This window comes from Tursiops truncatus, chromosome 10 (assembly GCF_011762595.2).
Source record: "Tursiops truncatus isolate mTurTru1 chromosome 10, mTurTru1.mat.Y, whole genome shotgun sequence".
NCBI lineage: Eukaryota > Metazoa > Chordata > Mammalia > Artiodactyla > Delphinidae > Tursiops > Tursiops truncatus.
Window position 1 is genome coordinate 89,994,600 of NC_047043.1, and position 26,840 is coordinate 90,021,439.

Genomic DNA, 26,840 nt, shown 5'->3' on the forward strand with positions numbered 1-26,840 from the left:
TTATCTTGTCATCCATCAAGGTTTAGAAATAAGAATAGCTTCCTGACTCTGAACCCTTGGGTGTTCGCTTGCTCACGCAGTTGTTCTCCAAGTGTTTGATGAACAGAGCTCTGAAACCGAACTCCAAGGTGTAGCAGTGTTCTTCAGTTAAAATGCCAGCTTTGTGATGGCCTGTGGAGGCATCTCCTCACAATTATTAAAAGTCCCGTGTTGGTGAATGATGTAGAAATATTTCTAGGGCACATAGACATCCGTACCGGGATGTAATTAGTCCTATTCATCTGCTGATCAAACATACATTTGGCATTGGAAAACAAATTAGCACTGTTCCACAGTAGGTGATGCAAGATTTCCTTGGAGAGTCTGGTCCTCATAATTCATTAATTCAAACCTGGGAGCAGTCAGAATGATGCCTATAAGACAGGGTTGTGCAGTAAAATACAGATGCTTCCAAATGTGGGCTTGCCTCCCCTTTCCAAATCAAGAGTTCCCAAGTACTGCAGTGCCAGCGAAGGCTGTAGGCTGAGGGCATATCTGAAGAAACCCACAGGACTAGGTCAGCAGCTGCTTTATTACGTAAGCTTCAGTGCTTCCAGCGTGGATGGCAAACTGCTCCAGAGACACAGAGAAGCCAGACACCTGAGGTCTTGTCCTAGGTGTGTTCTGAAGATGTTGCTGTTGTTATCTCTCAGGCAGGCTCACATATTTTTAATAGGCCATGGTTTGCATCACTAATGTTTCCATCAGCCAGTGTAAAATAAATCCATTAGTCACAGTGTCCTTCATGTGATAATGATATTTAGAGCTCATTAAAAAGTAATTGTGGCCACTTTCCCCTACTTTATCAGCAGGATTCAGCTGGTGATTTGATGATCCGGAACATCCAGCTGAAGCATGCTGGGAAATACGTCTGCATGGTCCAGACAAGTGTAGACAAGCTGTCTGCCGCTGCTGACCTGATTGTGAGAGGTATGGGAATTTTGGGTTTTGTTCTTAAAATATATTTGCGATATCTGCTCCAGCACAGAGTTCTAAAAACCTCAGTGGTTTAGAATTACAGGGGAAAAGACGATAGAAGGTAAACATTGTAAACAGTGGTTAAGAGTCTACAGAAGTTTTGTGTGCAGCTATTTCTCGTAGGGGATCAGAAAGTGCAGAGCAAATTCAGTTACTCTGTACTGAAAATAACTCCTGTAAATGCTCCCAGTACTCTGATTTATAGTGTTGGAGTTCAACACCAGAATAACTAGAACAGAATAACTTTAGATTAGGAAAAGCAAATAGCTTAAAGAAGGATGAAACTGTGCCTTTTGCTGTTTCATCTGGGCTCAACCAAATTACAGTAAGTCCCCTACATACGAACCTTCAAGATGCAAACTTTCAAAGATGCACACTTGGGTTCCATCAACGTCAGGCGTGAGTGAAACTGCAGCTTGCCCTCCATCTTCTGTTGTTGACAATCTTTCAACTCTACCATCTCCCACTTCCTCTCCTTCCTGCAGTCAGTAACTCTTCTTGCGTGTTGACTTGATGCCAGCCCCTGTATGCCAGCTGTTATACTGTACTACTGTACTTTTCAAGGTACTGTACTGTAAGATTAAAAATGTTTTCTTTATTTTTTATGTTTGTTTTTTATGTATTATTTGTGTGAAAAGTATTGTAAACCTATTACAGTACAGTACTATATAGCTGACTGTGTTAGTTGGGTACCTAGGCTAACTTTGTTGGACTTAGGAACAAATTGGACTTATGAACTCGCTCTCAGAATGGAACCCATTCGCATGTGGGGGACTTACTGTAGTGAGTTAGGTCACTGATGTAACAGTGGCTTAAGTAAAATCATCGCCAGTTTTTCCCATTTTTTTCCCCCTAAAGTTAATAGTTCTGTCCAGTTTCTAAAATATGGCTTTAGAAGGAAAGAGTTCCTGCCTGGGATATAGTCAATAAGCAGGAAGTTGATGTCAAAACTGACATTGGTGAGATTCTCTTGCATGTGACAGACATGGTCTAACTTCATCCAAATGGCTGTGAATGACTTGACTGAGCCTCAACAAACCAATGTTTAAAGGAAGAGTAAGTGGACTTTTAAGAACTATTTTTTTAATTAAAGTTCAAGTCTTTGTGAACCAGTGTACATGCCAGAATCAAAGTGATGCATGCTCAGGGGTTTGCTAAAGTTAAATGTAAAGCCAAATCAGAACATCCAAATAATCTCTTAGCCAGCGTCTCCTTCATTCGAACCCTAACTATTGGTGTTTAGGAATCTTTGGCCAGCAGAATTTTGAGTGCAAGCAAATACAGGAGGTGTCACATTTGGAGGCAGGATGAATCTGAGTACACAGAGAATAAGATATTATTGGAAGCCACAAAAAGTGTTGCTATGTCCTGTGGGCATAACATGAGGGGGGAGGTGTGTGGAAGTTAGCAACTCAAACTGATTGTCAAGAGAGAATAAGAAAAATAGCTTTTCCATCAGATCTGCTTTGGTTCCCCTCTAAATCGCCTTAAAAACCTTTCTATAATGGAAGGAATAAGGGCCAGAGAAGAGAAAACTTCCAACCTGGGTAGAGCTACCCACAGTATAACCTACGGGACCGGGTTTATTTCCATTTTAAAATACACCAGAGCTGGTCTGCTCTCCCACTGGGGACCAAGAGAATTCTGTTGTTGAAAATGTATCCTCTATTTCATTAGGATAATGTTCAGATCAGCAGTTTAAACGCCAATAAATTAGACTGATAAATATTTAAATTAGTAATAGTTGAATTTCTTAAATGATATTGTATACTTCATTTCACAGAAAATAACATGAAATACCAAGAGGAATTTGCAAATGCGGTCTAAGAGAACATCTAGCCTGATCAGTTAATAAAGCCAATAAATGAATATGCCATTTTAAACCATCATCTTTTGTTTTACCTCCTCCTAGCTCTGCCCTTTCAGCTTTCCTGCGTGTTGCAGAGGCAAGGCTGGTATGCATTGCACTGACATGTAAGAGATTTTTGTGTCTGAAACTAGTAAAGCTTTGAGTCTTGTCTCTGGCTTCCTTGATTCTCTGATACCTACTTTATTTAATCTAGAGCACTCGAACAGCGGCTAGAAAGGCCACCCTTCCCTGAGAAAGAAACAGGGATGCGGGTGTAACACCTGCATTCCCTCTGCTGTTGCCTGTGACACAAACTGTTTGAGCCCCAGACCATGTGACCACTTTGCTCAGAGGATAAACATTTGCTCATTTTGTCATTTTGAAAGAGAGACCCAACTTCCCCAAAACAAAGGTGGTAAACATTCTGCAGGGTGTAGCATATCTACACTTGGGTGGGGCTGGTAGCAGGGACATAACAAACAGCAAACCACGCTGTGAAAGTACCATCTTACCCCCCATGGCCAACTTCATGCCACCCCTTCATGTCCTTCTTCCTAGTTGCCAACAGTGGGCTCAGATCTTCCTCTATCAATTTAATTCACTGAGGAATGTGCAGAGGAACACTTTTCTCCTTGTGGTACTTTGATTCTAAAGGCCATGGAAGGAGCATCTATTTTAAGAAAGGATGGAAATGCTAGGATGAGAAAGCTGGTGAGAAAAAAAAAAAAAGATTATATTGTCTTCTGGACTTTTCTCTGATTAATAAGAGTCCTGAAGACCAGAGGTTACCTCAGTTCTATCTAGGTGGCATTAGACTGACATGCTGAAATGTCACTATGGAAAATTAATCAGTGCCAGCATACCGACTTGCAGACCTTTCATTCAGGAGTAGGAGGGAGAAGATAAATTTAGTCTCATCTGTGGGTCTATAAGAAATGATTTTTAAAAAAGGAAAGAGAAATTTAGGGCATCACTTAAAGGGTGCGGAAGTGAGTCCCAGAACAAAGTGTTACTTCCAGAAATTGCCATTAACTTCTCAGCACTCTGTGAAAGGTCTCTTTCTTCCCTGCCCCTGCGCCGTGGCCCCGTAGTATTTTGGAAGAACATGTGATTGCTGTCCCGGGCCTCAGCACATCCCTCCCAGGAAGATCTCCTTCCTCCTGTCTAATGGACACAAGCTGTGTCGTTATGTGTCCCTCACACTCACCTTCTCTGCCCGGGTGGTCACTTGTTAGAAATGCCTTTAACCGCCTGCTAAGAGCGTTTCATGTTGGAATCAAGGACAGCTTTGAGTCTTTGCTCTGGCTCTGCTGTTATTTTGTGTTTGCTTACCAACCACTTTCCAGCCCTCCGTTTCTTTATGATTTACAAGCCTTCATTTAAAACTGATTTCCGCTCGTTTCAATGGTCTAAGTACAATGGCAGAAACAATGCACATCCAGAGCAGAAGGAGGAAAATACAGGTGTGAAACTTACAGAAACTGCCAATGTGGTCCTTCAACTCTCAACCCGATTTTGAAATCGCTTTGAAGAAGGCACAGTCTTGGGACTCGTGCACACAGGCCACTTTCACAGCAGTTCCCTGGCACGCAAGTGTGTGTTGGCATTTTACGTGGACATTCCAATGCAGCTGGAATGTACAGAGCAGCACTGAGACCCCCAGAGTTCTAAAGTCACCTTCGCTCACATCATCAGGGGTAGAAATGACCATTTCCAGAAGGCTCCAATCTTCACTTACCCAGATAACAGTGTCCAACCCGTAGTAGGAACTTGTAATATATGATGGATGGATTAATGAATTTGGGCCCTGGTGGTACCACAATATTCTCTCTTGACATCTAGAACAAATATCCTATTGTAATTCTTTGTATACCTACTGGTTTTTCCTATTATATTGTGAAGCCGTGGAAGGAAGGGGCCAGGCCACGTCTCACTCATCTCTGTAGTTTCAGAGCCTAGAAGAAAGCCAGGCTCCTAATAGCTATTCAAAAAGTAATTGACAAGCGATGAATCTGTGGGTGGATGAATCAACAGTTGAATAGGTCAGCGCCCCATTCAACAAAGTGGTCACATCCTTGGACATTTGAACACTCTGCTCAACTTCTGAGGGTCTTGCTCTTTCTCAGGTCCTCCAGGCCCCCCAGAGGCTGTGGCCATAGATGAAATTACAGACACCACTGCTCAGCTCTCCTGGAGACCCGGGCCTGACAACCACAGCCCCATCACCATGTATGTCATTCAAGCCAGGACTCCGTTCTCCGTGGGCTGGCAAGCAGTTAATACAGGTACCATGTTGGATGCCTGGTGCTGGTGTCTCACCGGGGCTTCTGAAACTCAGCAGAATGGACACAGCTCTGTGGCAGAAGCCGAGAGGCGTCTAGGTTCTCATTCAGACACAGCTACAGATGAGACATTATGGCAGTGTTTCCTATACCTCAACCAGTATACTATTTGATATTTTTCTTTCTACTGATTCTTATTTGTTTGTTTGTTAATTTGTTCTAAGCAATAAGTCTGCAATGATAGTAGGTCTGTTGTGTTATATTTTTGACACACATTTTAAAATACATTAGCTATAAAAATAAAAAGCATCATCTATCTGTGCATTGCCTAAAATCGTATGTGTACCACTAGTGGGGCACTTTGAAAAGCAGTGGATTATGTTACTGTTTAATCACAGTCTTTGTAAAGTTTGTACACAGCTTTCAAGAAACCCGTATCTAAGGGCTGCGCGGAGCCTCTTGACTTCCTGCCCATTTTTTTAGATGGATATATTTGGGCATGAAGAGGCATGAGAGTTTGTAAAATTAAAGAATACATGTGTTGGCCGTACCATCCCTGCTGCTGTCTACACCTCCAAATTGACTCGTTTTGTTATTTTATTTAGGTTTCGTTTGAGGAAAATATGGACAAACAAGTAGTTATTGCAAGCAAGTTACACACTCTTCTGGTCTTTCCATGTTAGCTTATCTAACCTCTGAAATGGGTTTCTGTGTTTCCAGCTGAATCATTGACTTTCTTCTGAGTCACAGGAGTGTTTTAAGAAGGAAGGAAAGGAAAAATCTGGAAGTTACGGAGATAAGAATTCTAGTCCTGACTTTGCTGATCAGCAGCTTTCTATACATCTTCATATTCCTCTTCTGTTAAATGGGAAGAATAAGAATTGTTATGACCCCATACAGAAATGATTGTGATACTTAAAAAAAAATAAATTGCTGAATAAATACAATGAAGGACATGAGTGGGATGAAGATGCTGATTCTCATGACGATAATAATGATGGTTTACAAAAGAAAACAGCTGGAATTGGTTAAGCCCTTCCTATGTGCCCTATGTTCTGCTAAGTGCTTTTCTTGAGTGTTCTCAACTGCACTGTGAATAGATATCGTTATTAGCCTTATTTTATGGTGAGGAAACCAAGGCATGGAAAGGCGAAGCAACTTGCCCAAGGTCGTTTGGCTACTGAGTGTGGAGTTAGGGCTAGAATCCAGGTTGTCTGACTCCAGAACCCACTTTCTTCAACTTTGGAGGGAAGGACTCTAAAAGTGTGGCCCCAAGGAGGCTAGAAGCCGCTGAAGCCTAGTCACAGGGGCCTCAGCTTTGTCACAGGGGACGTCCCTCTGAGTCTCCTGGGCCCATTGGGAAATCTTCATAGCAATTAATTCAAAACCCAAAAGGTTGTTCAGTGAGCATAGAAGCCAAGTCCAGAGCTCCATGGCTTGTGGCATCAAGCAGGGGGCCCTGTCCTCTGTGAAGGGAGGCCTTCCCCAAATCCTGCTGGATGAACACTATCAAATTCTGCCTCTCTGACTCTTTTTCTATTCTTCATGGGCCATTCCGTTTATGTTTACAGATTCTTTCTTTTGGTAATGCTAACACAGTTCATTAACAGTAGTTGTGTGGATTTATACCATTATTACTCCATTGTTATAATAAGTTACAGAGCTTGAGCCATGCAGTCAGACAAAGGTGCAAATCCAGTATGACCTTGGGCGAGTCACTTGACCTTTATGTGGTACGTTTTCCTCATCTATAAAAATGAAGAGAATAATTTCACCTTACTCATAGGATAGTTGGAGGGATTAAACAATATGCCCAGCCCGATATACAGTAAATGCTGAAAAACAGGTGAGGTGAGAATAATAGTGATTATGGTCAAGTAGCTTTGGGCTTTGAAGACTGTCTTTTGTGATGTCATCTGCTGGTGTGTGATTTGAGTTTATTAGTCTGGCACAGAGAGGTCTGGGATGACCTCCCTGCAAGGGCTGTTTGTGCAGCTACCCTCAGATCTGCAGCAATGCCCCGAACACAGTAATGGTGATGATGATGGATAGAAGTTCCCATCTTCCTAACATGGAATCCTATGAAACATGGTCACCTTTTGATGTCTTTCAGTCCCAGAACTCATTGATGGGAAGACATTCACAGCAACTGTGGTGGGTTTGAACCCTTGGGTCGAATATGAATTCCGCACAGTTGCAGCCAACGTGATTGGGATTGGGGAGCCCAGTCAGCCCTCTGAGAAGCGGAGGACAGAAGAGGCCCGTGAGTAGCACCAAGGATGCAGGAGCTCCTGTTCCTTAGGGAAAGGCTTTGAATCTCCCTGCTCTTCAGCCCTAACGAGGCTCTGTGCTAGCCCACCCTTCCCTGAGTGACTGTGATCATCAGAAATGAGACCAATAGATGCTCAGCTTTACCATCAGGGAGTTTCATTATTTTGTTGGTGTTTTTGTTTTTATTTTTATGTATTAACTTTTATTGAAGTATAGTTGATGCACAATGTTATATAAGTTATAGGTGTATAATATGGTGATTCACAACTTTTGAAGGTTATACTCCATTCATAGTTATTATAAAATATTGGCTATATTCCCCTGTGATATGTCCTTGCAGCTTATTTTGTACATAATAGTTTGTACCTCTTACTCCCCTACCCCTACACTGCGCCTCCTCCCTTCCCTCTCCCCACTGGTAACCACTAGCTTGTTCTCTCTCTCTGTGAGTCCCAGCAGTGAGTTTCAATCCAGAGTTATGTTCTCACTCTTCCTTGGGTTCCCTGGTACAGGGCGAGACACTCTGCTTCGTTCTCTCAAACACCACGTCTTTCTTCACTGGTTCCTTTGTCACCAAGACTCTCCTACCAGGATTATTATTTTTTCAAAAGCACACCCACACTTCAAATGAAATCAACTCACAGAAATGTCAAGTGGCAAAGAATAAGTTCTTCAGAAATGTTCAGTAAATCTTCTTAGGGTATAAACCCTTCCCAAAAGCTAAGATTAGGACCATCCTAGTAATTCACGCAAGCCCGGTCGGCAGTTTTATAGGAGCTTCTGTGTACGCAGCTTGGGTGAGCACGGTGAGAGAACAACATGAATTCACCTGCATCCCTTGTATCTGTCTCACATAGAGTGGGAGGCCTAGTGTGGGTGTGTGTGAAGGTCCCAGCTGCGATGAGGCCAAATGTTTATTGAAGGAAGAGGAAGGCCCCAGAGCAAATGGAAACTCTGACCCTACTCTTGGACACAAATCCATCTGGCTGTATTTCGTTGGCTTTATCCAAGGGGACATTCCCAGTCACCAAATCTATACCCCAGCCGGACATTTTTAGATTCTGTCTGGAGTCTTTCATTTACAGGATGATACTATAGCTAACCCCATGCTTCCTTTTCCCCTCCAAAATCGTAATTTAATGAATTCCTCTCAGCAATCCTGAGGGGCAAGCTAGCATAATTTGCCCTCCTTTACAGAGGAAACTGGGAGTCAAAGAGGTTAAGCACGGTGAGCCAGGGGTCAACCTCTGTCCACCACTTCCTTCAACACCCAGCTCAAAACTCACCTTCCTCTGAGAAGCCGTTAGCCCGGCCTGCGCTTCAGACGGCCTCCGCACTCCTCCGTTCTGTCTGTGCCGCATGTTGTTGGTTGTCGACATCGCTCTGGAATCGTCCTGCATGTGCTCCCCCCTTCCAACTAGATTGTGAGCTCTGCACGGGCAGAGTGTGTATCATCACTTCTTTGTGTACCGCCACGTGGCTCATAAACGCCTACCCAAGCCTTAGAACCAGAACCTCAGTCCTTTCCTCATCCCCCTGAACTTTGGCCTCTAGGGGTGGAGCTGAATCATTATTCAGTCACGTCAGATAACAGGTGTGCCTCTTGTTGAATGGGAAAGAGGTAACTCATAGCAGTTTCCTGGGTATGTTTCACTTCCGCGAGCTGATGCTTCGGGACCCTCGACCATACAATTTCTGATCTCAGAGCTGTGTGCATCCGAGGATCTGTTTAAACTGAGTCACCTCAGCCCGGCAACCTTGCTGGCCCTCTTGGCCTTTGCCACCTGACATGACTTGTTTTTTTGTCTCCTGAACAGTCCCCGAAGTCACCCCAGCTAACGTCAGTGGAGGCGGAGGCAGCAAATCTGAACTGGTTATAACCTGGGAGGTAAATGAATCGCAGAACGAAAGGAACATACATTAGCCTAGGCTATTTTATCATTTTACTCTGTGTTAAACGTATATGGGAAGTCGCCTTCTCTGTTTTTAACAGCCAAAATCCGTTTGAGTGCAAACACTCGCTCTCGCCTGAATGGCTAGCAGGAAAAGATGGCGCTTCCCCGTCAGTTGTGGAGTCAAGTTTTAATTCAGTTGGTCACAGGAAAAACAATCATGAAAGGGAAGAGAACGTAAGAAAAAATGTATATATGTATAATATGCACATTAAAGAAGGCTGGTTTAGAGAAAACCAGTTTTTCTTTTTTTCCTGAATTACTGCAAGGCCAATTGATTTAAAACATCTGCCCACAATAGACTCCGTGTACCAGCACAATTTCCTAAGATTGGCTTTGCTGCAGGAGCCCTCTTGTGTAAAGTGTTTTTTCACCCACGTAGAGGTGTGTTAGTCGCCACTTTATTAAAAATTGATTTTGAGACAGGAGGTCAGAGTTTCAGCAAGAGTCCACAATGATTTTGAAGGATTCTAGGCAACAGCCGCGGAAGTTCCAATCTGTCATTTAACCAGAGCCCCAGCAGTGAGAGAAACCACTCACCCCTTCCAGCCCAGCACTTCCGGGCTGAGAGGGAAGATCTTGCCTGAGCCAGGATGGTCCTCACTTCTTTGGTGAGAGCTCTTTCAATGAGTGTCCGTGTGACCCTGGAGGAAGGATCCTACTAGATGGTACATGTTGGGAATGTTGCTTTTTAGATCAACTGTCCAGTGTCTTCCACAGTCATTTCCTACAGTTTCAGAGCTGGGTCTCCCCCATCAGGAAGCCAGGCTCTCCACTGCAGGTTTTCACTGATTTTTTTTGAACCCTGCTTCAATCCCCCCTGAATATCTCTGGTAGACTGATGGCAAATCCCAAATTGAAGACTCTCGACAAAGCCCCCAATAAGATAGCATGAACACAGGGGCGTGTATGGGGGTGGGGAGTGGAATAAAACAATGTAGCATCTGCATCAAAGTACTGCAGCCTCTGAAGACCGCCTCCCTTTCTTCCCAGACGGTCCCTGAGGAATTACAGAACGGCAGAGGCTTTGGTTACGTGGTGGCCTTCCGGCCTTATGGCAAAATGATCTGGATGCTGACCGTGCTGGCCTCCGCGGACGCCTCCAGATACGTTTTCAGGAATGAGAGCGTGCACCCCTTCTCTCCCTTTGAGGTTAAAGTGGGCGTCTTCAACAATAAAGGAGAAGGCCCTTTCAGTCCCACCACGGTGGTATATTCTGCAGAAGAAGGTATGATGTTGCTTCAATTCTGAGATGTTGACTTTAGGACGTACAATCAATTTAGCACTCTACCCATAAACTGAAGGCATATCCTGAATCAAGAAAAGCGTACTATGAAAAATACGATTCATTATCTACCACCAGTCCCTTAGAAAGATAGCAGCTCCACGGTGTATAAAAACAAATGCTTATCCTTTAGTAATTCCACTGCTAAGGACCAGAATCTCAGGTACCATATAAGATCTTCATGTCTATGTATTTATCACATTACTTTCAACAGAATTCTATTTTATTTTATGCCTTTAAGTGAATGCCAAAATATAATTTGTATTTCCTCTCAAGATGATTTTTTTCATAAATCACATTGTACTCAAAAATTATTCTGTTATTAAAGAATAGAGTAAGTCACAGAGCAGTGTGATTGCTCTCATTGTCATCTCTGGTGTTATCATGTTTAGGGGTTCTCACTCATTTTCACTGCCTCTGTGCCATCCCTGCTCTCAGAATACCTCTCCTAATGGCCTTCATCTCCATCTTCATCTCCATCTCGCCTTCATTGTTTCAAAGGTGATGTTCGGAATGAGACCATATTAAAAGTTGAGTCACTGACTTGGAGTAAGTGAAGATGCAATAAATTCTTCCATCCAGTTAAAAAAGTCAGCCCCTTAGACTCGGTGGTCCTCCATGATCTAGCCCCCACCTCTCTTTTCTGCCTCAACTCCTGCCCCTCTTCCCTGCATACTTCATGTTCCAACCATAGCCAAAGGACTTGCAATTCTTCAAACAAGCTTGAGCCCCTAGTATATGCTTCAACTTCTCTTAAAGTTCCCTGCTTTGCCCACCTTGTGACCTCATGGTCATCCTTCAAAACTCAACTCAAACAGCCAAGGTCTTCTCTCATTTCCCCAGGCCCACAGAGTGAGGTGCTTCTCTTTTTCCTTGTGTCTTAACATTGCTCTGTTATAATTCTCATCTCAATGTATTATGAATTTTGAATTTTAGTTTTGTGTGTTTCTTGAGGGCCGGCTATTTATTTTTTACCTCTGTGTCGCCAGTGTCGAAACGTGTATGACACACAGACCCCTAATAGATACTGAATGAATTAACACATAAATAGAATCACACATTGTTATAAATAGACAAAACCTTAGGGGTCTCCATGTATACCATTTTCTGGAACAGAATGTGCATTCCAGAGGGAGCACACAAGTTGACTGTAAACGTACTAGATGAACCTTTAAAATTATTTAACACTTACATATTGATTTGAGTTGCATCAGAAAAAAATACAGCTATCGAATCAAAACCAGGATTTCATTTGTGTTATAACTCACAACATGCCTGAGTTGTTCATTAAGAAAGACCACTGAAGGAAAATCTTTACATAAAAATGGTACACAGCTCTGGCAAAAATCTGGCAAAAAGAACTGAAATTTAGGGGACAGACTGGGTCCAGACTCTCCTTTGCAGCTGAGGAGGTTGCGGCCCAGAAAGCATAAATGACTTGTACAGCCAAGCTCGTAAGACGTGCAGCTGTCTGTGCAGAACTGAACCGTCACCCGGCCCTCCTGAAACTTAGTCAAGTCAGTTGACTCTCCTTTTTTCTGTCTAATTTTCGTAACCAGTGACTATGACTCTCACCTAGGACAAATGCTAATTAAGAAGGATGTGTGTTAAATAAATTGCTGGCTATGAAACGTGGTGCTTAAACTTAAGTGTCCTGGGTTACTTCCCTTCCACCTACCCCTAAATGTAGAAGCCAAAGACTGAAAAAGTCTCTTCACCACCATCTCCATCACCATCCTCTCCCAGCTGTTAATAATGATGGTTTCTCTGTAAAATGAGGGTTTGGATCATAATCACTAAGGACTATTCTATAATCATTGATTTTTTGCCCATATGATGCCTTTGCATCTAGAAGCCTATTCTGATGCAGCTGATAGAGTCATAACTTTTTCCGTACTTATCTGCAGAACCCACCAAAGCACCAGCCAACATCTTTGCCAGAAGTCTTTCTGCAACAGATGTTGAAGTCTTCTGGGCCTCCCCCATGGAAAAGAATAGAGGTCGGATACAAGGGTATGAGGTAAGCAAGAGACAGGTACCTTGGTTCTGGGAAAGGGTCCCTACCCCTCAATGAGAACTTTCTAGACACCCTCTGATGGGAAAAAGACCTAAAGTTCCATTTAGAGGCATTTGTTTTAGAGAATCGTTGTTTCTAAAGGAGCGTGAATGGAAGCCCTGAGCATTCCACTGTGAGATTACCCGTTTCCATGGTACTCTCCAGAGAGCTCTGTCTAAATACATGCAGGTCTAAGCATGTATAAGATGGTTGGCAAAATGAGCTTTGACTTCTGATACACCGAGGATCACTTGGGCTCGAAACAAGGTGGGGAAAAAGGGAGAAGTACCCAACCATGACTGTGCCAGTTTACCATCTCACTCTGAAGCTAAGAACAAAAAGGGGGCCTTTGTAATTATCGATGATTTCTCAGCACGCGCAAAGCTCTTGGTTCTGAAAGCTCTGCTTACGACTTGCTGTATAGAAAATTAACTCTGTCATAAGAATCTTGTATTAAAAAAAAAATCACCTGATGACGTTGGAGATATCCCCAACAGGTATGACATCCAAGGTCTTCCTTTTTATTTTCTCAGGTAAAATACTGGAGACATGACGACAAAGAAGAAAATGCTCGAAAAATACGAACAATAGGAAATCAGACGTCAACAAAAATCACCAACTTAAAAGGCAGCGCTCTGTATCATTTAGCTGTCAAGGCATATAATTCTGCAGGGACAGGCCCCTCCAGTGCGACGGTCAACGTGACAACCAGAAAGCCACGTAAGAACATTCTTGCTCAGAAATATTTTAGAGATTCATCAAACATATTCCAAGTTCATTCCCATCCCCACCTCCCAGTGATCATTTGCATACTAATTGGTATCATTATGGAAATTCAGATTTACCTTAGCATTTTAACTGAACCTTTCCGAATACCATGCAAAATTCATTGCTCCGGAGGACAGAAAGATCAATGTTTTCTCCTCACTGGGAAGGGCCACTTCTTTTAGCTATAAATGTTAGGCGACCAACTGAATCTTTTTCCATTTGCAATGCTGTATCTCGTCAGATTTTAGTGACCTTGAAGACACATATTAGTGCAATAGCCCGTTAAATTGCCTCCACTCTCGAATTCTAGGAAGGAGATATTCCTCAGAATCCATTGAGACTTAATAATCTGTGACTTCGTATATCTTAAATTTTTACAGCGCCAAGTCAGCCCCCCGGAAACATCATATGGAATTCATCGGACTCCAAAATTATCCTGAATTGGGATCAAGTGAAGGCCCTGGATAATGAGTCGGAAGTAAAAGGATACAAAGTGGGTAATTTCTTTTTGCAGAGGCACCTACTCCTGCTGTTAGGGGGGACAGACTGTTCTCATGAATCTTAAGAACCCTGTCTTCGGGGCTTTCCTGGTGGCGCAGTGGTTGAGAGTCCGCCTGCCAATGCAGGGGACACGGGTTCGTTCCCCGGTGCGGGAAGATCCCACATGCCGCGGAGCGGCTGGGCCCGTGAGCCATGGCCACTGAGCCTGCGCGTCTGGAGCCTGTGCTCCACAGCGGGAGAGGGCACAGCAGTGAGAGGCCTACGTACCGCAAAAAAAAAAAAAGAACCCTGTCCTCTCTCTCCCTGACAGCGCTCTGGCAGCCTCTTTCTCCCAAACACCGAAGTGGTTTGGTCTGAGTTTTGTCAACAGCCCATGACAGCTGGTCAGGATTTAGAGAATCGTCTATACTTCGGGCGCAGGCAGAGACAATCAGAAATAGTTAAAGACCTTGTGGTTGGGTCTCCAAAAAATCATGAAGAACCACATTTTAAACATTTCTACTGTCAGTTTTGTTCTGTGCTTGTCTTGATGGTATTTTTAATCAACAGTAGTAACTTCTCCCTATTACTAATGGTTAATCTTTTTTGTTCATGTTCCTATTGTTAGGGGTATGTATACACACACACACACACACACACACACACACACACACACATACGTACATATACATACATATACACAAGGATTTTTTTAGGACATTCGTTTGCCTGATCCCATAAATGTTAGCCTGACTTTAAAGAACTAGAAAAGAAAATGGATGTAGCCCTGGTGCCACAATTAAAGGGCATTTTAAGTATCTTGTTTTGTTTTACTTTTAAACAACCTTTGAGGCAATGCAGGCCAAACAAAACTAGCCTGCAGGATGCATCAAGCCTGCAGGCTGCTGTCTGGTGAAATTTTTGGATGCAGCTGTTGAGAGTAGCATAGTGACAGTGCTGTCAGTCATTAGTTACAGTTAGTAAAGCCAGGGCTGGAATTGGGAGTTGACATAGTTGGCCATAGAGCCTTAGGTGATGTGATTAGAGAGGGATTCAGAAACCCTCGCTGCTATGGGCTATTTTTCCTTCATCCATGTGGCACAGTGATTTGTATTCTGCCAGCAGAGAAACATTCCCTAAGAACTAATCTTCAGACCTTTCACTGGATCCCTTTGTAAAAGCAAACTTTCTGCAAGGGTCTTACAGAATAGAGCAAAAACGACCACATTTTGGTGCTCTAGTCATTATGTGACTTTAGGTAAATCATGTAACCTTTCTGGGACTGCACTTCTCTTTTATTAAAGGGGAAATCTTCCAGTATCTTCATTTTCCCCTGAGCCTTTGCATCTCTATTCCGTCTCCCTGGGACTGCCACCTCTTACATCTGCATCCTTAATCAGCCACTCATCTTTCGGGTCTAAGATGAGAAGCCTTCCCTGATGGCCAGAGCTCTCGCTATTTGTCAGATTTTTTTAAAGTACTTTCCATCCTCTCGGGTAATTGTAATTGGCTGATGACTTATTGTGAATCCCCAGACTGTGGGCCTCACGAGCACAGTGCCTGAATGGTCCCCATGATTTCTCAAGCCAAAGATGCATTCACTGTGGTGGTATTAAAGGGAGCCCTCATTTCTTGAACTCCTGAATCAGTAGTCTCTTAGACACAATGGGAAAGAGTTCATCTGATCAGTTTTATGTAAGACGAGAGAGATGTGGGGTTTGGTAGGCTGGAAGATGAGAGAGGAGAGCGTAGGCTCAAAGAAAGCAAAGAAAGAAGGCAAAAGTGAAGACAGACCTTGCAACTTTGGGGTCTGACCCAGGCTAACACTGCCGGGACTGAACACAGCACGAGAGAGATGCAGATGTGATCTGGGACGAATTAATTTAACCAAACCAAGGAGGAGAGTGAAAAAACAAACAAACAACAAAAAAAAACGGGAGCGAGAAAGTCTTCCTCCCTGCTTCCAGTGTCGCCCAGTAGAACAGAGAGAGAAAACACAACAAAAATTCAGAAAGCTTTAGGAGTCCCTGTGGAGGGGCACAAGTTCCATGAGTGAACCTCTTACTAGATTTTAAGCTCATGTTGAAGCTGGTGCTGAAATAAATTTGAAAGGCAGGGAGCTGCCTAAAGTACTTCAGGGAACCAAGCAAAATGTTAGTCGGGCAAAAATCCTGAAGATCATTCAGCCAAAGCCCTTCCTTTCGCAGATGTGAAAACCGAAGGCCATTGAGTAAAGTGACTTGGAGTGCCCTCAGCTTTCACAGGGCAGGGATCTGTATGCAAGCTGAATTTTACTTCAGTGAACTGGGTCTAAAAGACTATAGGCATTTTTAGAAGAAAACTTGGAAAATGAGTATTATTTAGTTGCTACTTCTTTGTCTTCCTGCCCCCTCTCAGAAACTCTCATATGAGCTTGTCTTGGTAGCACTTTTCCAAGGAGGTCCTTCTTATATATATATTTTTAAATTCAACAGACACTCTTGCAGACATTTAGAAGATTCCCCTGAGCAGCACAGAATCGGGCAGGTGTGGTGGAATCAAGCAGTATAAGACCAACACGGCAGTATTCAGCTCCCAGAAAAGAACTGGGGCTTCACGGAGGATTGGGGAAACTTTTTATTTCTATAGAGCTAGAATAAAACATTGGAACAAATTACAGCTGGAGAGCATGGAACCTTTTCAGATGTGAGCAGCAGATCGGGTGATATAGGCTAATTTGGTATGGGGGGGATCCAAAACGTATTTATTTAATATATTCGTCACAAGGGCTCAACCACAGACTTAATTAAAAAAAAAAAAGAAAGAAAGAAAAAGAAAAGAAACAAAAAGGACACCACAGCTCAAGATAGAGTCCTATCCAGAAATCAAGGAAAGAACAGACTATCTCAGGAAAAAAATAAAAAGACAACACAGCAAGAGCCATGGATTTAGGCTTTTTTTCCCCCCCAAATATGGTTTTTCATGTTGGAGCTAAACTATAAATATGAAAAATAGAGTGGCACCTCCGAGTTGGGAATTTCATGCCTTAGGAAGCGTCACTCATGGCTGGGTATGAAGTGTGTAAAATGCTGCAGAAACCACATGTGCTGACAGTAGAGGAAAGAGGATTAACAAGGTTAGACCAGGTGGTAGTAAAGGGCCCTTTGTGACTTTTGATTTCCAGTTCGACTCAATTCCTTCCCTGCCCTTTAGGGCTGGGACAGGAGGAGCCAGACTCCCTACACATCCTCATTTAGATCCCAAGGAATCTCACTGTAACTGGTTACAGATATTGAAATGCTACATATCCAATGTTAATGTTCAGGGATATATATAGTTCCGTAAAAATCATACATCTGTGTGTATGTGTGTGTATTTTTGGTTTTCTACCTAAATTGTTGACATTCGTGGGATTTCTGCTTGCATAAATAGTCTCAAAAAGAAGTTGACTTTAGAAAGTTTAAAGTGCAAAATATTCTTTCAGCACAAAGTGTCAAGCTACTTTATGACACTTGAGCTAAAAAGAGAGCGTCTGGTTTCAGTATCACAAACTAAACTGTCTACAGAGCCAGGCAGGTTATGTAAAGGGATTCAGCTAGCTTAATCCTTTCAATAAATACTGTCAGTATACGTGCCAAGCACTGTTTTAATTCTTAATTTTGTAATAACCCATGAAGTAGGTGCATTTATTAGCCCCAGTTTTATAGATGAAGAACTCATGGCATAGAGTTTAGTAACTTGCCTACTTCACATAGCTAGTATTTTTTTCACTGATTTATTGAGATATAGTTGACATATAACATTGTGTAAGTTTAAGGTATACCGTGTGTTGATTTGATACATTTATATATTGCAAAAAGATCACCACCATAGCATTTACTAATGCCTCCATCCCATCACATAATTACCATTCCTTGTTTGTGGTGAGAACATTTTAGATCTACTTTCTTAGCAACATTCAACTATATGGTACAGTGTTGTTAACACAGCTAGTATATTGAAGACCTGTGCTCTGAACACAGGCAGTATGGATCCAGAGTCCCACCTTTTAACCACTCAGCTATTCTGCCTGCCATCAGTAAACAGACAGATCAAGTGGTAATAAAGTAGTACCAAGAGAAATAACTCAGAGTGAGGAGAATAAACAGTGCCATGGGATAGATAGGAGAGACATTATTTTAAATAAAGCACAGGGAAAGGCTCTATCAAGAGGTGACATTTCGATTGGGCCATGAAAAAAGGAGAGAATAAGATAGGCAGCTCTCTGAGAGTGTTCCAAGCATAGTGAACAGGATATGCAAAGGTCCTGAGGTAGATACATGCCAATGTGACACAATAGGAAGTGCTGGAGAGTGTGATAAGCTACAGAGCTTGTGATGGTCCAGGATAGGCAGCAGCTTCTCAGCTCCAGCCAATTATTGCCAGACAGGAATGTAGACCAGTGTGGCCATATCTTCCAGTTTTTAGTAGAACCCAAAACTTTATCATGTATAGTTTCTTGGTTTGTACATGTTGACATCTAACTCAAAAAAAAAAAAAAAATGTAAACCCACTAAGGGCCCAATAGTTAAAATATGCAGGCCAAATGTTACCCATGGGCCACGAGCTTTCTATGATCTAACCCCCCTTGTTTTGCATTCATGAAGACAGAGACCAGAGAGGGGAAGCAAGTTGCCCACAGTGGTGGCCAAGCTGGTCTCAGTTACGAATATAGGCTGTGAACCCAGACTGCCTGGGTTTGAATGCTGGATCCCCCACTTACTGGCCATGAGACCCTGGGCACATTGCTAAACATCTCCAGGTCTCAGATTTCTCATCTTTAAAATCAGAATAATAACAGTGCCTACCTCAAGGGGTAATCTATATTAGCACATAGAATATAAACACATAGTAAGCATTCAATAACGTTTGATTCTATCATCAGGATTCCCACAAATTCACTCTTCCTCTGTGTCTTCCACTCTGGATTATAGGAAATGCAAGCACAGCCTTTAAGTCAATCAGCTGAACCAAGTGTGTAGTGTAAATAAAGGTTTTACCGGCCTTTATTTAGGTGCCACTGCGGTCCCCATCATTAGAAGACTGATAAGCAATGCTGATAAAGGCCAGTTTTTTCCTGGAAGTCTTCCTTTTGGATTTACAGCTGAAACGAGTTGAATCCTCTGTGCTCTGGCGGAGCTGAATCAAAGAAGCAATTTAGTCCTCAAAGCCAGGTGTGCCCTTGCATCCCATCAGCCAGCTCATGTTCCTGAAGGGCCGTGATGAGATGCTGTGACAGTCCTGAATGCGCCTCAGGATTTATTTGAGCCTGATCAGTAGTGAGGGGATGCTGAGTTTGATACAACTGATGCTCTGAGAAGGAAGGGGGACACTTATGAATCTTTCCACCTCAAGGAAATTGTGTTTTCCACCTTGGATTAGAGAGACATAAATAAAGGTGATGAAATGCCAGGAAACAAATGGGATCTAAACCGTTTTAAGGGACTTTTATGAATTTCACTTGTGTTTGATTTTTTTTTTTGCAGTGGAAGGGCGGGTAACCCTATGTCTCTGACCTCAGCCAATCAGAATTTACAGTGGGTCTTAGGGAAAGAGGAGCCAGTCCTGTGGTTCTCAAAGTGTGGTCTCTGGAGCAGAGGCAATGGTGTTACCTGGGAACTTGTTAGAGATGCAGATTTTTCAAGTTCCACCTGAAACCCACTAAATCAGAAACTCTGGGGTGGAGCCCAGTGTTCTGTGTTTTAATAAGCCCTCCAGGCAACTCTGATGCAGGCTCGGGTTGGAGAACGCTGGTCTCATTCACGATTCACTGAATGAACATCCCCTGAAGATCTTTCTTAACCATGTGTCACGGCCTGGACCCTTCTGCTATGGAGCCTGACTCAGGAGGGCTGGGGCGAGGCTGGAGAAGGATTTCTCAGCCTCCCCACTGGTGCCACTTTGAGCTGGATAATTCTCTGTTGCGGGGCCTGTCCTCTGCATTATAGGAGGACCCACCCACCCGTTGTGACAACAGAAAATGTCTGCAGACATTGCCAGATGCCCCAGGGAACAAAACTGGTCCTCCCCCCTCCCACCCCTGTTGAGAACCAGTGGCCTGCAGCTTCAGTATTTTTTACAAGCTCGCCAGGTGCTTCTAACACACAGCCAGGACCAGAACCATTCATGTTACCCAACCCTATTTTTTTTTTTTTTTATTGTCAAGAGAAATGATGGGTTATGGTGATTTAAGAGTACAGGCTTAGGAGCCCTCATCTTACCACTCACCAGCTCTGTGACATCTCTGGGCCTCAGTTTCCTCATCTGCAGAAAAGAATAACCGTGCCTGTCCTGTCAGGTTGTTGTGGCAGTTAAATATGGTCATGTCAATAGGGTGCCTGGCTCATTGTAAACATCAGAAAGTATTTGTGGGACAGTTCTTGTCACAATTATCATATCCAGAAAGGCAGGTGCACCTCTCTGGGCCTTTATCTTTTGTTCCTGGTGGGAATTGTTGGTGACCACAGTAGGCAATGCCAGGTGGTGAATGTATTTTCAAGAGAGCTAGTTGCCTATCTCTTCACATGAACTACCAGCCTAGTCTCTGACCCAGAGGAAACCAAGAAGGGGAACAAAGAGTGGCACTGTTGAAGCTACATGAGTGGCACTGTTGAAGCTACAGACACTTCTAGAGTGAGAGTAATTGCCCCATAACATCCCCTCTTTTCTGTGTAGCTGAAAAAGCGGTCCAGTGTCCTCTGGTGGTTATAGCACTTGTCTTTCAGAGATGCTCTCCCTGTTCTGAAATGTCCTCTTTCCAAAGGATTAATAATAATGATAACTTTTGGCCTGATTTTTACACCTTACTTTTTGCTTCTAACCTTTGCCATGTATGTTTGTACCTTTTGTTCCTTTTAAGGCTTCATAGATACTGTTTCTTACATGCTTCCTTTGAGCCCTTCATTTTATTCAGTCCTGTGCAATTGTAAAGACTTCCCAGAAAAGTGGGCGTTATTGTCCCCGTTTTACAGATGTGGGCAGTGAGGCTCAGAGCGGGAAAGTAAGTGGACCACGGTCACACAGCAGCCAAGTCTGTCCTCATGCCAAAGACCCTCATGCGTAACTGAGCTCTGTACATCCACCTTCTCCATGTGTGTTAACTGACCTTCCAGAGGCTACATGAGGCCACACAGCACGTCGTTAGACTCATGCTAGCCCCGCTGCCATGTTGCACAACGCTTTAAACTCTTTCCTCATAATGAAATCAGTGGTGGCTGCAGACATGCCCCTCGCTATTAAATGAGCCTTCCAAATGCAAGTGGGCAGCCTGACAACCTCGGCGTCCCTGCGTTTCACTGGTGCCCAGAGGTGAAAGTGAAGGAATGCTCCATCCTTGGGGCCTTTGTGAGGACAGCAGGTGATACCTGTTCTTTCCATATTGGCAGGTCTTGTACAGATGGAGCAGACAAAGCAGCACATCTGTCATTGAAACAAATGAAACATCAGTGGAGCTTTCTTTGCCTTTTGATGAAGATTATATAATAGAAATTAAGCCATTCAGTGATGGAGGAGATGGCAGCAGCAGTGAACAGATTCGAATTCCAAAGATATCAAGTAAGAATGTCTTTTTTTGCCTCCCTTCTCCCTGTCTGCCCTATGTCCTAAGCTTCCCAGTGAGTCAGGGCTAGGGTGAAATTAAGCCCGGAAAAAAAAAAAAAAAAAAAGCTAAAATAAAAATGGACGATACCATCCCCCTTCCTCAGACCACTGGTATTTGCTGACCTCAGGTAGTTTTGTGCAGAAGACAGTTTGACTAGTGTTGACTGATTTAATCAGCTGGCTATCAAAGATCAGGTTAAAGCAGCCCCAAATCAGTCACCCAGGCTTTTCCATGTGGACCCATGTAGTTTGCATCTACAATAACCCCAAAATTACAGATTAGAAAGTTAAAAGCGTGACTCAGGAAGAACAAGCAAAGCGTTCTTCAAAATGCTCTGGAAACGTGTCCGTAGTGACACAATATAATGTCTTTGGCCGAAAATATTTTGAACTTGACACTGTTTATTTTGAACATGCATATGTAACATATGTACATAAATGCACATGTCTACAGATAGTCAAGATTATCTTTGTTTACAAAGACTGTTGAAGAGTGTGTTCTTTTTTGAGCCAAATACATTCAACTTAGTTTTCAAATACTATGTTTGCAAATATCTCAGCAGCATATTATTTTTGGGGGGTTTTTTTGTATGATTTTATTTATTTGAAATTAAAAGAAAAAAAACAGAACAGGCAAATCCATAGAGGCAGATTAGTGGCTGGTAGTGACTGGCCAGCGGTGTGAATTGTGGCTTTACGGGTACTGGGTCTCCATTCGGATGATGAAAAAGTTCTGGAACTAGCTTACAGTCCCGGTTGTACAGCATTGGAGTGAACTTAATGTCACTGAATTGTACACTTTAAAATGGTAACTTTTACGTCATGTGTATTTTACCACAATAATAAAAAGTATAAGATTGCCATTAGGTATCTAAGTATAGATTTTCATTGGCCTTTGGATTTAACAGTCTAGAGATAAGGGGTTCAGGGAAGGCTGGAGATATGAACTTTCAAGCCATCAGTGGAGATACGATATTTTAAATCATGGGCAACCCTCACTACAGAGTTCTGAGCTTCAGCCCCTTTGCCAAGTGTCCATCATAGTAGTTTTCAGATGAGGAAAGGGTCTAGTATTCTTGCTGATATCAAGTTTTAGTAAAGCATCCACTAAGACTTTTTAATTACATCTATAAAATTTGGATGCCTCAAATCAGAAAACAAAATGTTTAATGGTCCTTTCACCCTTCTTCTGAATAAGCACTTGTTAATGTTAATGGACATACAACAGGACTTCAGGTGGGAAACCAAGGCTGCCCCAAGACATGCTCTGAATTCAGGAGTGATTTACCAGTTTCCAGATGAGGTTTATACTTACTGCACCTTTTTTGCATACAAACACTAAAGGCATTTTTGTCTTTTAAAACACTGGGGAGAATTGGTTTCTACATATCAGAAGAGGACTCTAGCTTCTGTTGGAAGGAACCAGATTTATGGTGAGATGTGGAAATTATCTCCAGGCCAAAAAAACACAAGATGAGAATTTGTTTTGGGATTAATTTATCTCACTTTCTTTAAATCTGACTTCATACTTGCTTATCATTGCAAGGATTATTTTTTTTTAAGACTGACTGATGATTCTTGGTTTAATTCATTACAAAAACATTTTAAGCAAGTTTATTGGTAAAATTATTAGATGATAAGGATGTAACTGTGAGCAAAACATGATCTCTTTCTCAAGAGGTTTTCCATTTTGTTGGTCAGAGATCTTACGATCTTGATAAAACCTCAAATGACAGTTGGTAACTTCTTACTGTGAAAAAATGTAAGATGTATAAGAAAAAGTTTTAAAAGGATTGAGATTATCTTGTTGGGCAAAGAAAAAAAAAAAAAGAGGTATGTTTAGACAGACATGAGTTGGAATCCCAATTCAGTTATTTACTAACTGGGTAATCTTAGACTTATCTTACTTCTCTGGGCCCCCATTTCCTTAGCTGTTAAATGGTGTGATAACCATACACCCTGAGGTCTTCAGGGTTTTTATAGGAATTAAATGTCATGTGGCTCTGTGCCCGGCATTAAGCTTGAATTCGGAAGGGAACGTCAATGTTTATTTTGCTGCATCATGGATATCATAGTATTTATCAGTAATGTTACCAGTCATATTGAAGTTTCTTCTCATGTTAGAGGGGGACACCCTCCTTTTACAGATGCTTAAACAGAGATCCAGAGATGTCCCCCACCTGCTCCCAGGTTCATAGCTAGGGGGTCATAGAACTGAGACTAAAAAAGTCAACAAGAGATGGTCATTTCCAGTAGACTTCAGACAGTTCTTTGGTTTCCAAAAGCCCTGGGGCCCCACCTCCCTTTGTTGCCGAGGTGAGTAAATTTCTTCTCTCTCCAGATGCCTATGCAAGAGGAGCGGGGCCGTCCACTTCCAACGCATGCACGCTGTCGGCCATCAGTACGATCATGATCTCCCTCACAGCCAGGTCCAGTTTATGACAACAGTTCTCTAAAGGACTTGCTGTTTATAATATAAGCAACATTTAGCTAGTTGTTTTGAAGACACCCAGTACTAAGTAATATTGTTGTTCAAGTACATCTTATTACTGGAAAAAAAAATGTTTTTTGCTTCTTTAGGAATGGCATTCTACAGTACTTCCTCAAAGCAAATCTAGCTTTGTCTGAAGTTTCTTTGGAAACTCTGCAATGCACTGAAGACATCTGTAATATGATGTTACCAAAGCAGTTTACATATGTCCTTATATGCATATTTTTATTATATATTTAGTGTTTTATAGAATTTTTTAAAGTTAACATGAAATGTAGATATTAATTTTTTTTCCTCTGCTGTAAAATGCTATGGGCAACACAATCATATGGTTATTATTTGAAAATAGTTCCTTTAAAGACAGAGTTGGAAACTCACCTTGGTAAATACATTGCAGATTTCTTGTACAGTTTTATAAGGGTCTAGTGGCAGAACAGCTGAAGACTTGGTCTGTAACTCAAGGCTGCTGTATGGAAATGACTCTTGGGATGACTAATGTACTGAATCAAGTCGTTTTGCCACGTACAATATGCTTTCCAGCCCTGTTGTGAATTCTGTTGTTCAACACAACCTGAGATGGTTTCAGGAATGGCTGCAATCTCAAAACCTAAACTAACTTGCCCAAGAGGCACCTTGTGCAATATTCCCATCCCTGAATTTAGCATCCTACGGTAAGACTTTCTTTTCCCTCAACTCAGTTAACATTGTCTTTGTAGCAGTAGCATTATCTTAGACATGACATTGAAAGTTAAATATCCTGTAGTAACATAGATGAAAAGTTAATAGAGTCAACCATGTCTTTCAAAGGATAAAAGATAATTTTACTATCTTTAAATGTATCTGTCTTGAATGTACATTTAACAACAAAAAGGGTAATTCTCTGTTGATAAATTCGTAACTTCTTTACAAAATTTCTTATAGATAATATGTGTATCTCTTTAATAATAGAGCCCTTCTTTTGAATCAAAGTTATGTATGGAGTCTGACAGATTTCTCCTATTTCAGCACCTAGCTGCCACAAAGAATTTTTTTCATGACTCTATAAAAGATCTTTAGTACAATGGTGTGGTATCTCAATGAGTCTCCTGTTTTGCAATAGGTAGCCTCATTGCTTTACAAGTTTCATCTTCTATGTCTTAAAATCACACATTGGAAAATGACAATATCAACAAAACTGTATTCTTATGAAAAGAACTATTTGTAATAATGGGGGAGGTTTTGTAAGCTGACACTAGTGGAACAGTGCATATAAAAGGCAATGAAATTTTCTATAAAAATTTTCACATGTAGACACGCTGCCACCTTTTCTTCTTTCTCAGAGAGCTCAAATTTGCCTGTAATTTGTCATTTTTCCTTAACTTTTCAACCTTCTAGCTATATTTATCCAGTAAAGTCATAATCAGGATTCCACTTGTGTAAAAACTAGGGTGGTAACTGGAAAAAAAATATTGTCAGTATTTCAAGCTGTGTTCCTTTCTTAGTTTGATATGGTTACTTCTATGTTAAAATAAAACAAAATTTTAAATCACATGCAAAAAAAATCAACAAAATAATAAAATGAATGAAAAAAAAAAAAGATACCCCAGGTAGTTCCCAACCCCAGTGTAAATATTTACCAGTGATCTAGCATATGTAATCTCTTTTTAAAGGTATTGTTAATAAATATTCTGTCATTTATAAAGATACTTGTCTTTTGGGAGCATTTTTCCTGCCTGCCTGTCAGGGAATTTGTTAGCTCACCCTTGTGCTAGTTATAATTTAAGATCATAGAGGGACTCAGAAGTCTCTGGTCACGATCCAAAGCTAGTTGACCCAGAGCTCTTCCTTTGGAATTGACAACCCTGAAAACATCATTGCAAATCCTCTTTGGAGGTAGAGAGGGACAAACATCCACAAATAAATGTCCTGAAGATCGAACTTGAATAGATCCTCTGCATTAGCTAAGTCTTTTCTGTATTTAATCTAAGGCTATCTGTTGTTTTAAGGTTTCCCCACCCCCGCTGCTAAAAGGATAGAATGTAAACTTGAGGCCCTTCTTAATGTAATAACAGCTTAACTCTGTACCCGGCCACACAGAGTCCTCACTGTCCCCTGAACACTGCTCGCTTTTGGTCTCACCTCTGTGCCTTTTGGGCATCTGGTTGCCCCTTCCTGAAATACCCCCCACTGTTCTTTGTCACCTGAATCCCCACTGTCCTAGGGTAGGCTCCTCTGTGAAGCCTTCCCACACTCCAGTCCTTGGTGACATCCTTCCTCTGAATGAGCTGTAAGCCCTGTCGATACCCCTCATTTAGTAATTAATCAGGTACTACTTTTGGAAATCTCTTGTACTGTTATCTTGCATTTTAACTTAACTCCTGTATTGTTACTTAATTTTCCTTGTATGTATGCCTTGTCTTCCCAACTAGATTGTAAGCTCCTTGAGGGCAGGGACTTTGGTCTTATCTTCCATGTACTCTCCATAGTGCCTAGCACAGTGCCTTGCAATAAATAATCATTGTTTAATTGATCGAAAGGGTCTTTGAAGTAGCATTTTGCATCAGTTGCCTACCTGTGTGCCCTAGTGAACCAATCAGAGGAGACTGTGTCACTATTTTGCAAGGTGGCAGAAAGTGTCAGAAGGCCTGTGGCTTCTGACTTGATGCCTTGAAAAAGTCCTTTAATCTCTCAGCTTCATCATCTGATACATGAGGCCCTGGATTAGCTGAGTCTGACCGAGCTCAAGATGTTTTTTAAAAGTGCCCCGTGGACACCTTCACCCAAACGTGTCTG

At 42.1% G+C, this 26,840-nt stretch overlaps 1 protein-coding gene across 1 annotated transcript in view; it reads left to right on the forward strand.

Moving 5' to 3' along the window:
• Positions 1 to 26,577, forward strand: part of CNTN4 (contactin 4) — an 817,087-nt gene extending 790,510 nt beyond the window's left edge. Inside the window, exons 16-25 of the mRNA XM_019947613.3 lie at positions 849 to 969; positions 4,993 to 5,151; positions 7,262 to 7,411; positions 9,237 to 9,307; positions 10,365 to 10,599; positions 12,564 to 12,676; positions 13,246 to 13,432; positions 13,861 to 13,973; positions 21,364 to 21,532; positions 23,919 to 26,577. Of these exons, the coding sequence (XP_019803172.1) occupies positions 849 to 969; positions 4,993 to 5,151; positions 7,262 to 7,411; positions 9,237 to 9,307; positions 10,365 to 10,599; positions 12,564 to 12,676; positions 13,246 to 13,432; positions 13,861 to 13,973; positions 21,364 to 21,532; positions 23,919 to 24,019 (1,419 nt within the window). The 3' untranslated portion in view covers positions 24,020 to 26,577. The remainder of the gene's footprint in view (positions 1 to 848; positions 970 to 4,992; positions 5,152 to 7,261; positions 7,412 to 9,236; positions 9,308 to 10,364; positions 10,600 to 12,563; positions 12,677 to 13,245; positions 13,433 to 13,860; positions 13,974 to 21,363; positions 21,533 to 23,918) is intronic.
• Positions 26,578 to 26,840: the final 263 nt, after the last annotated feature.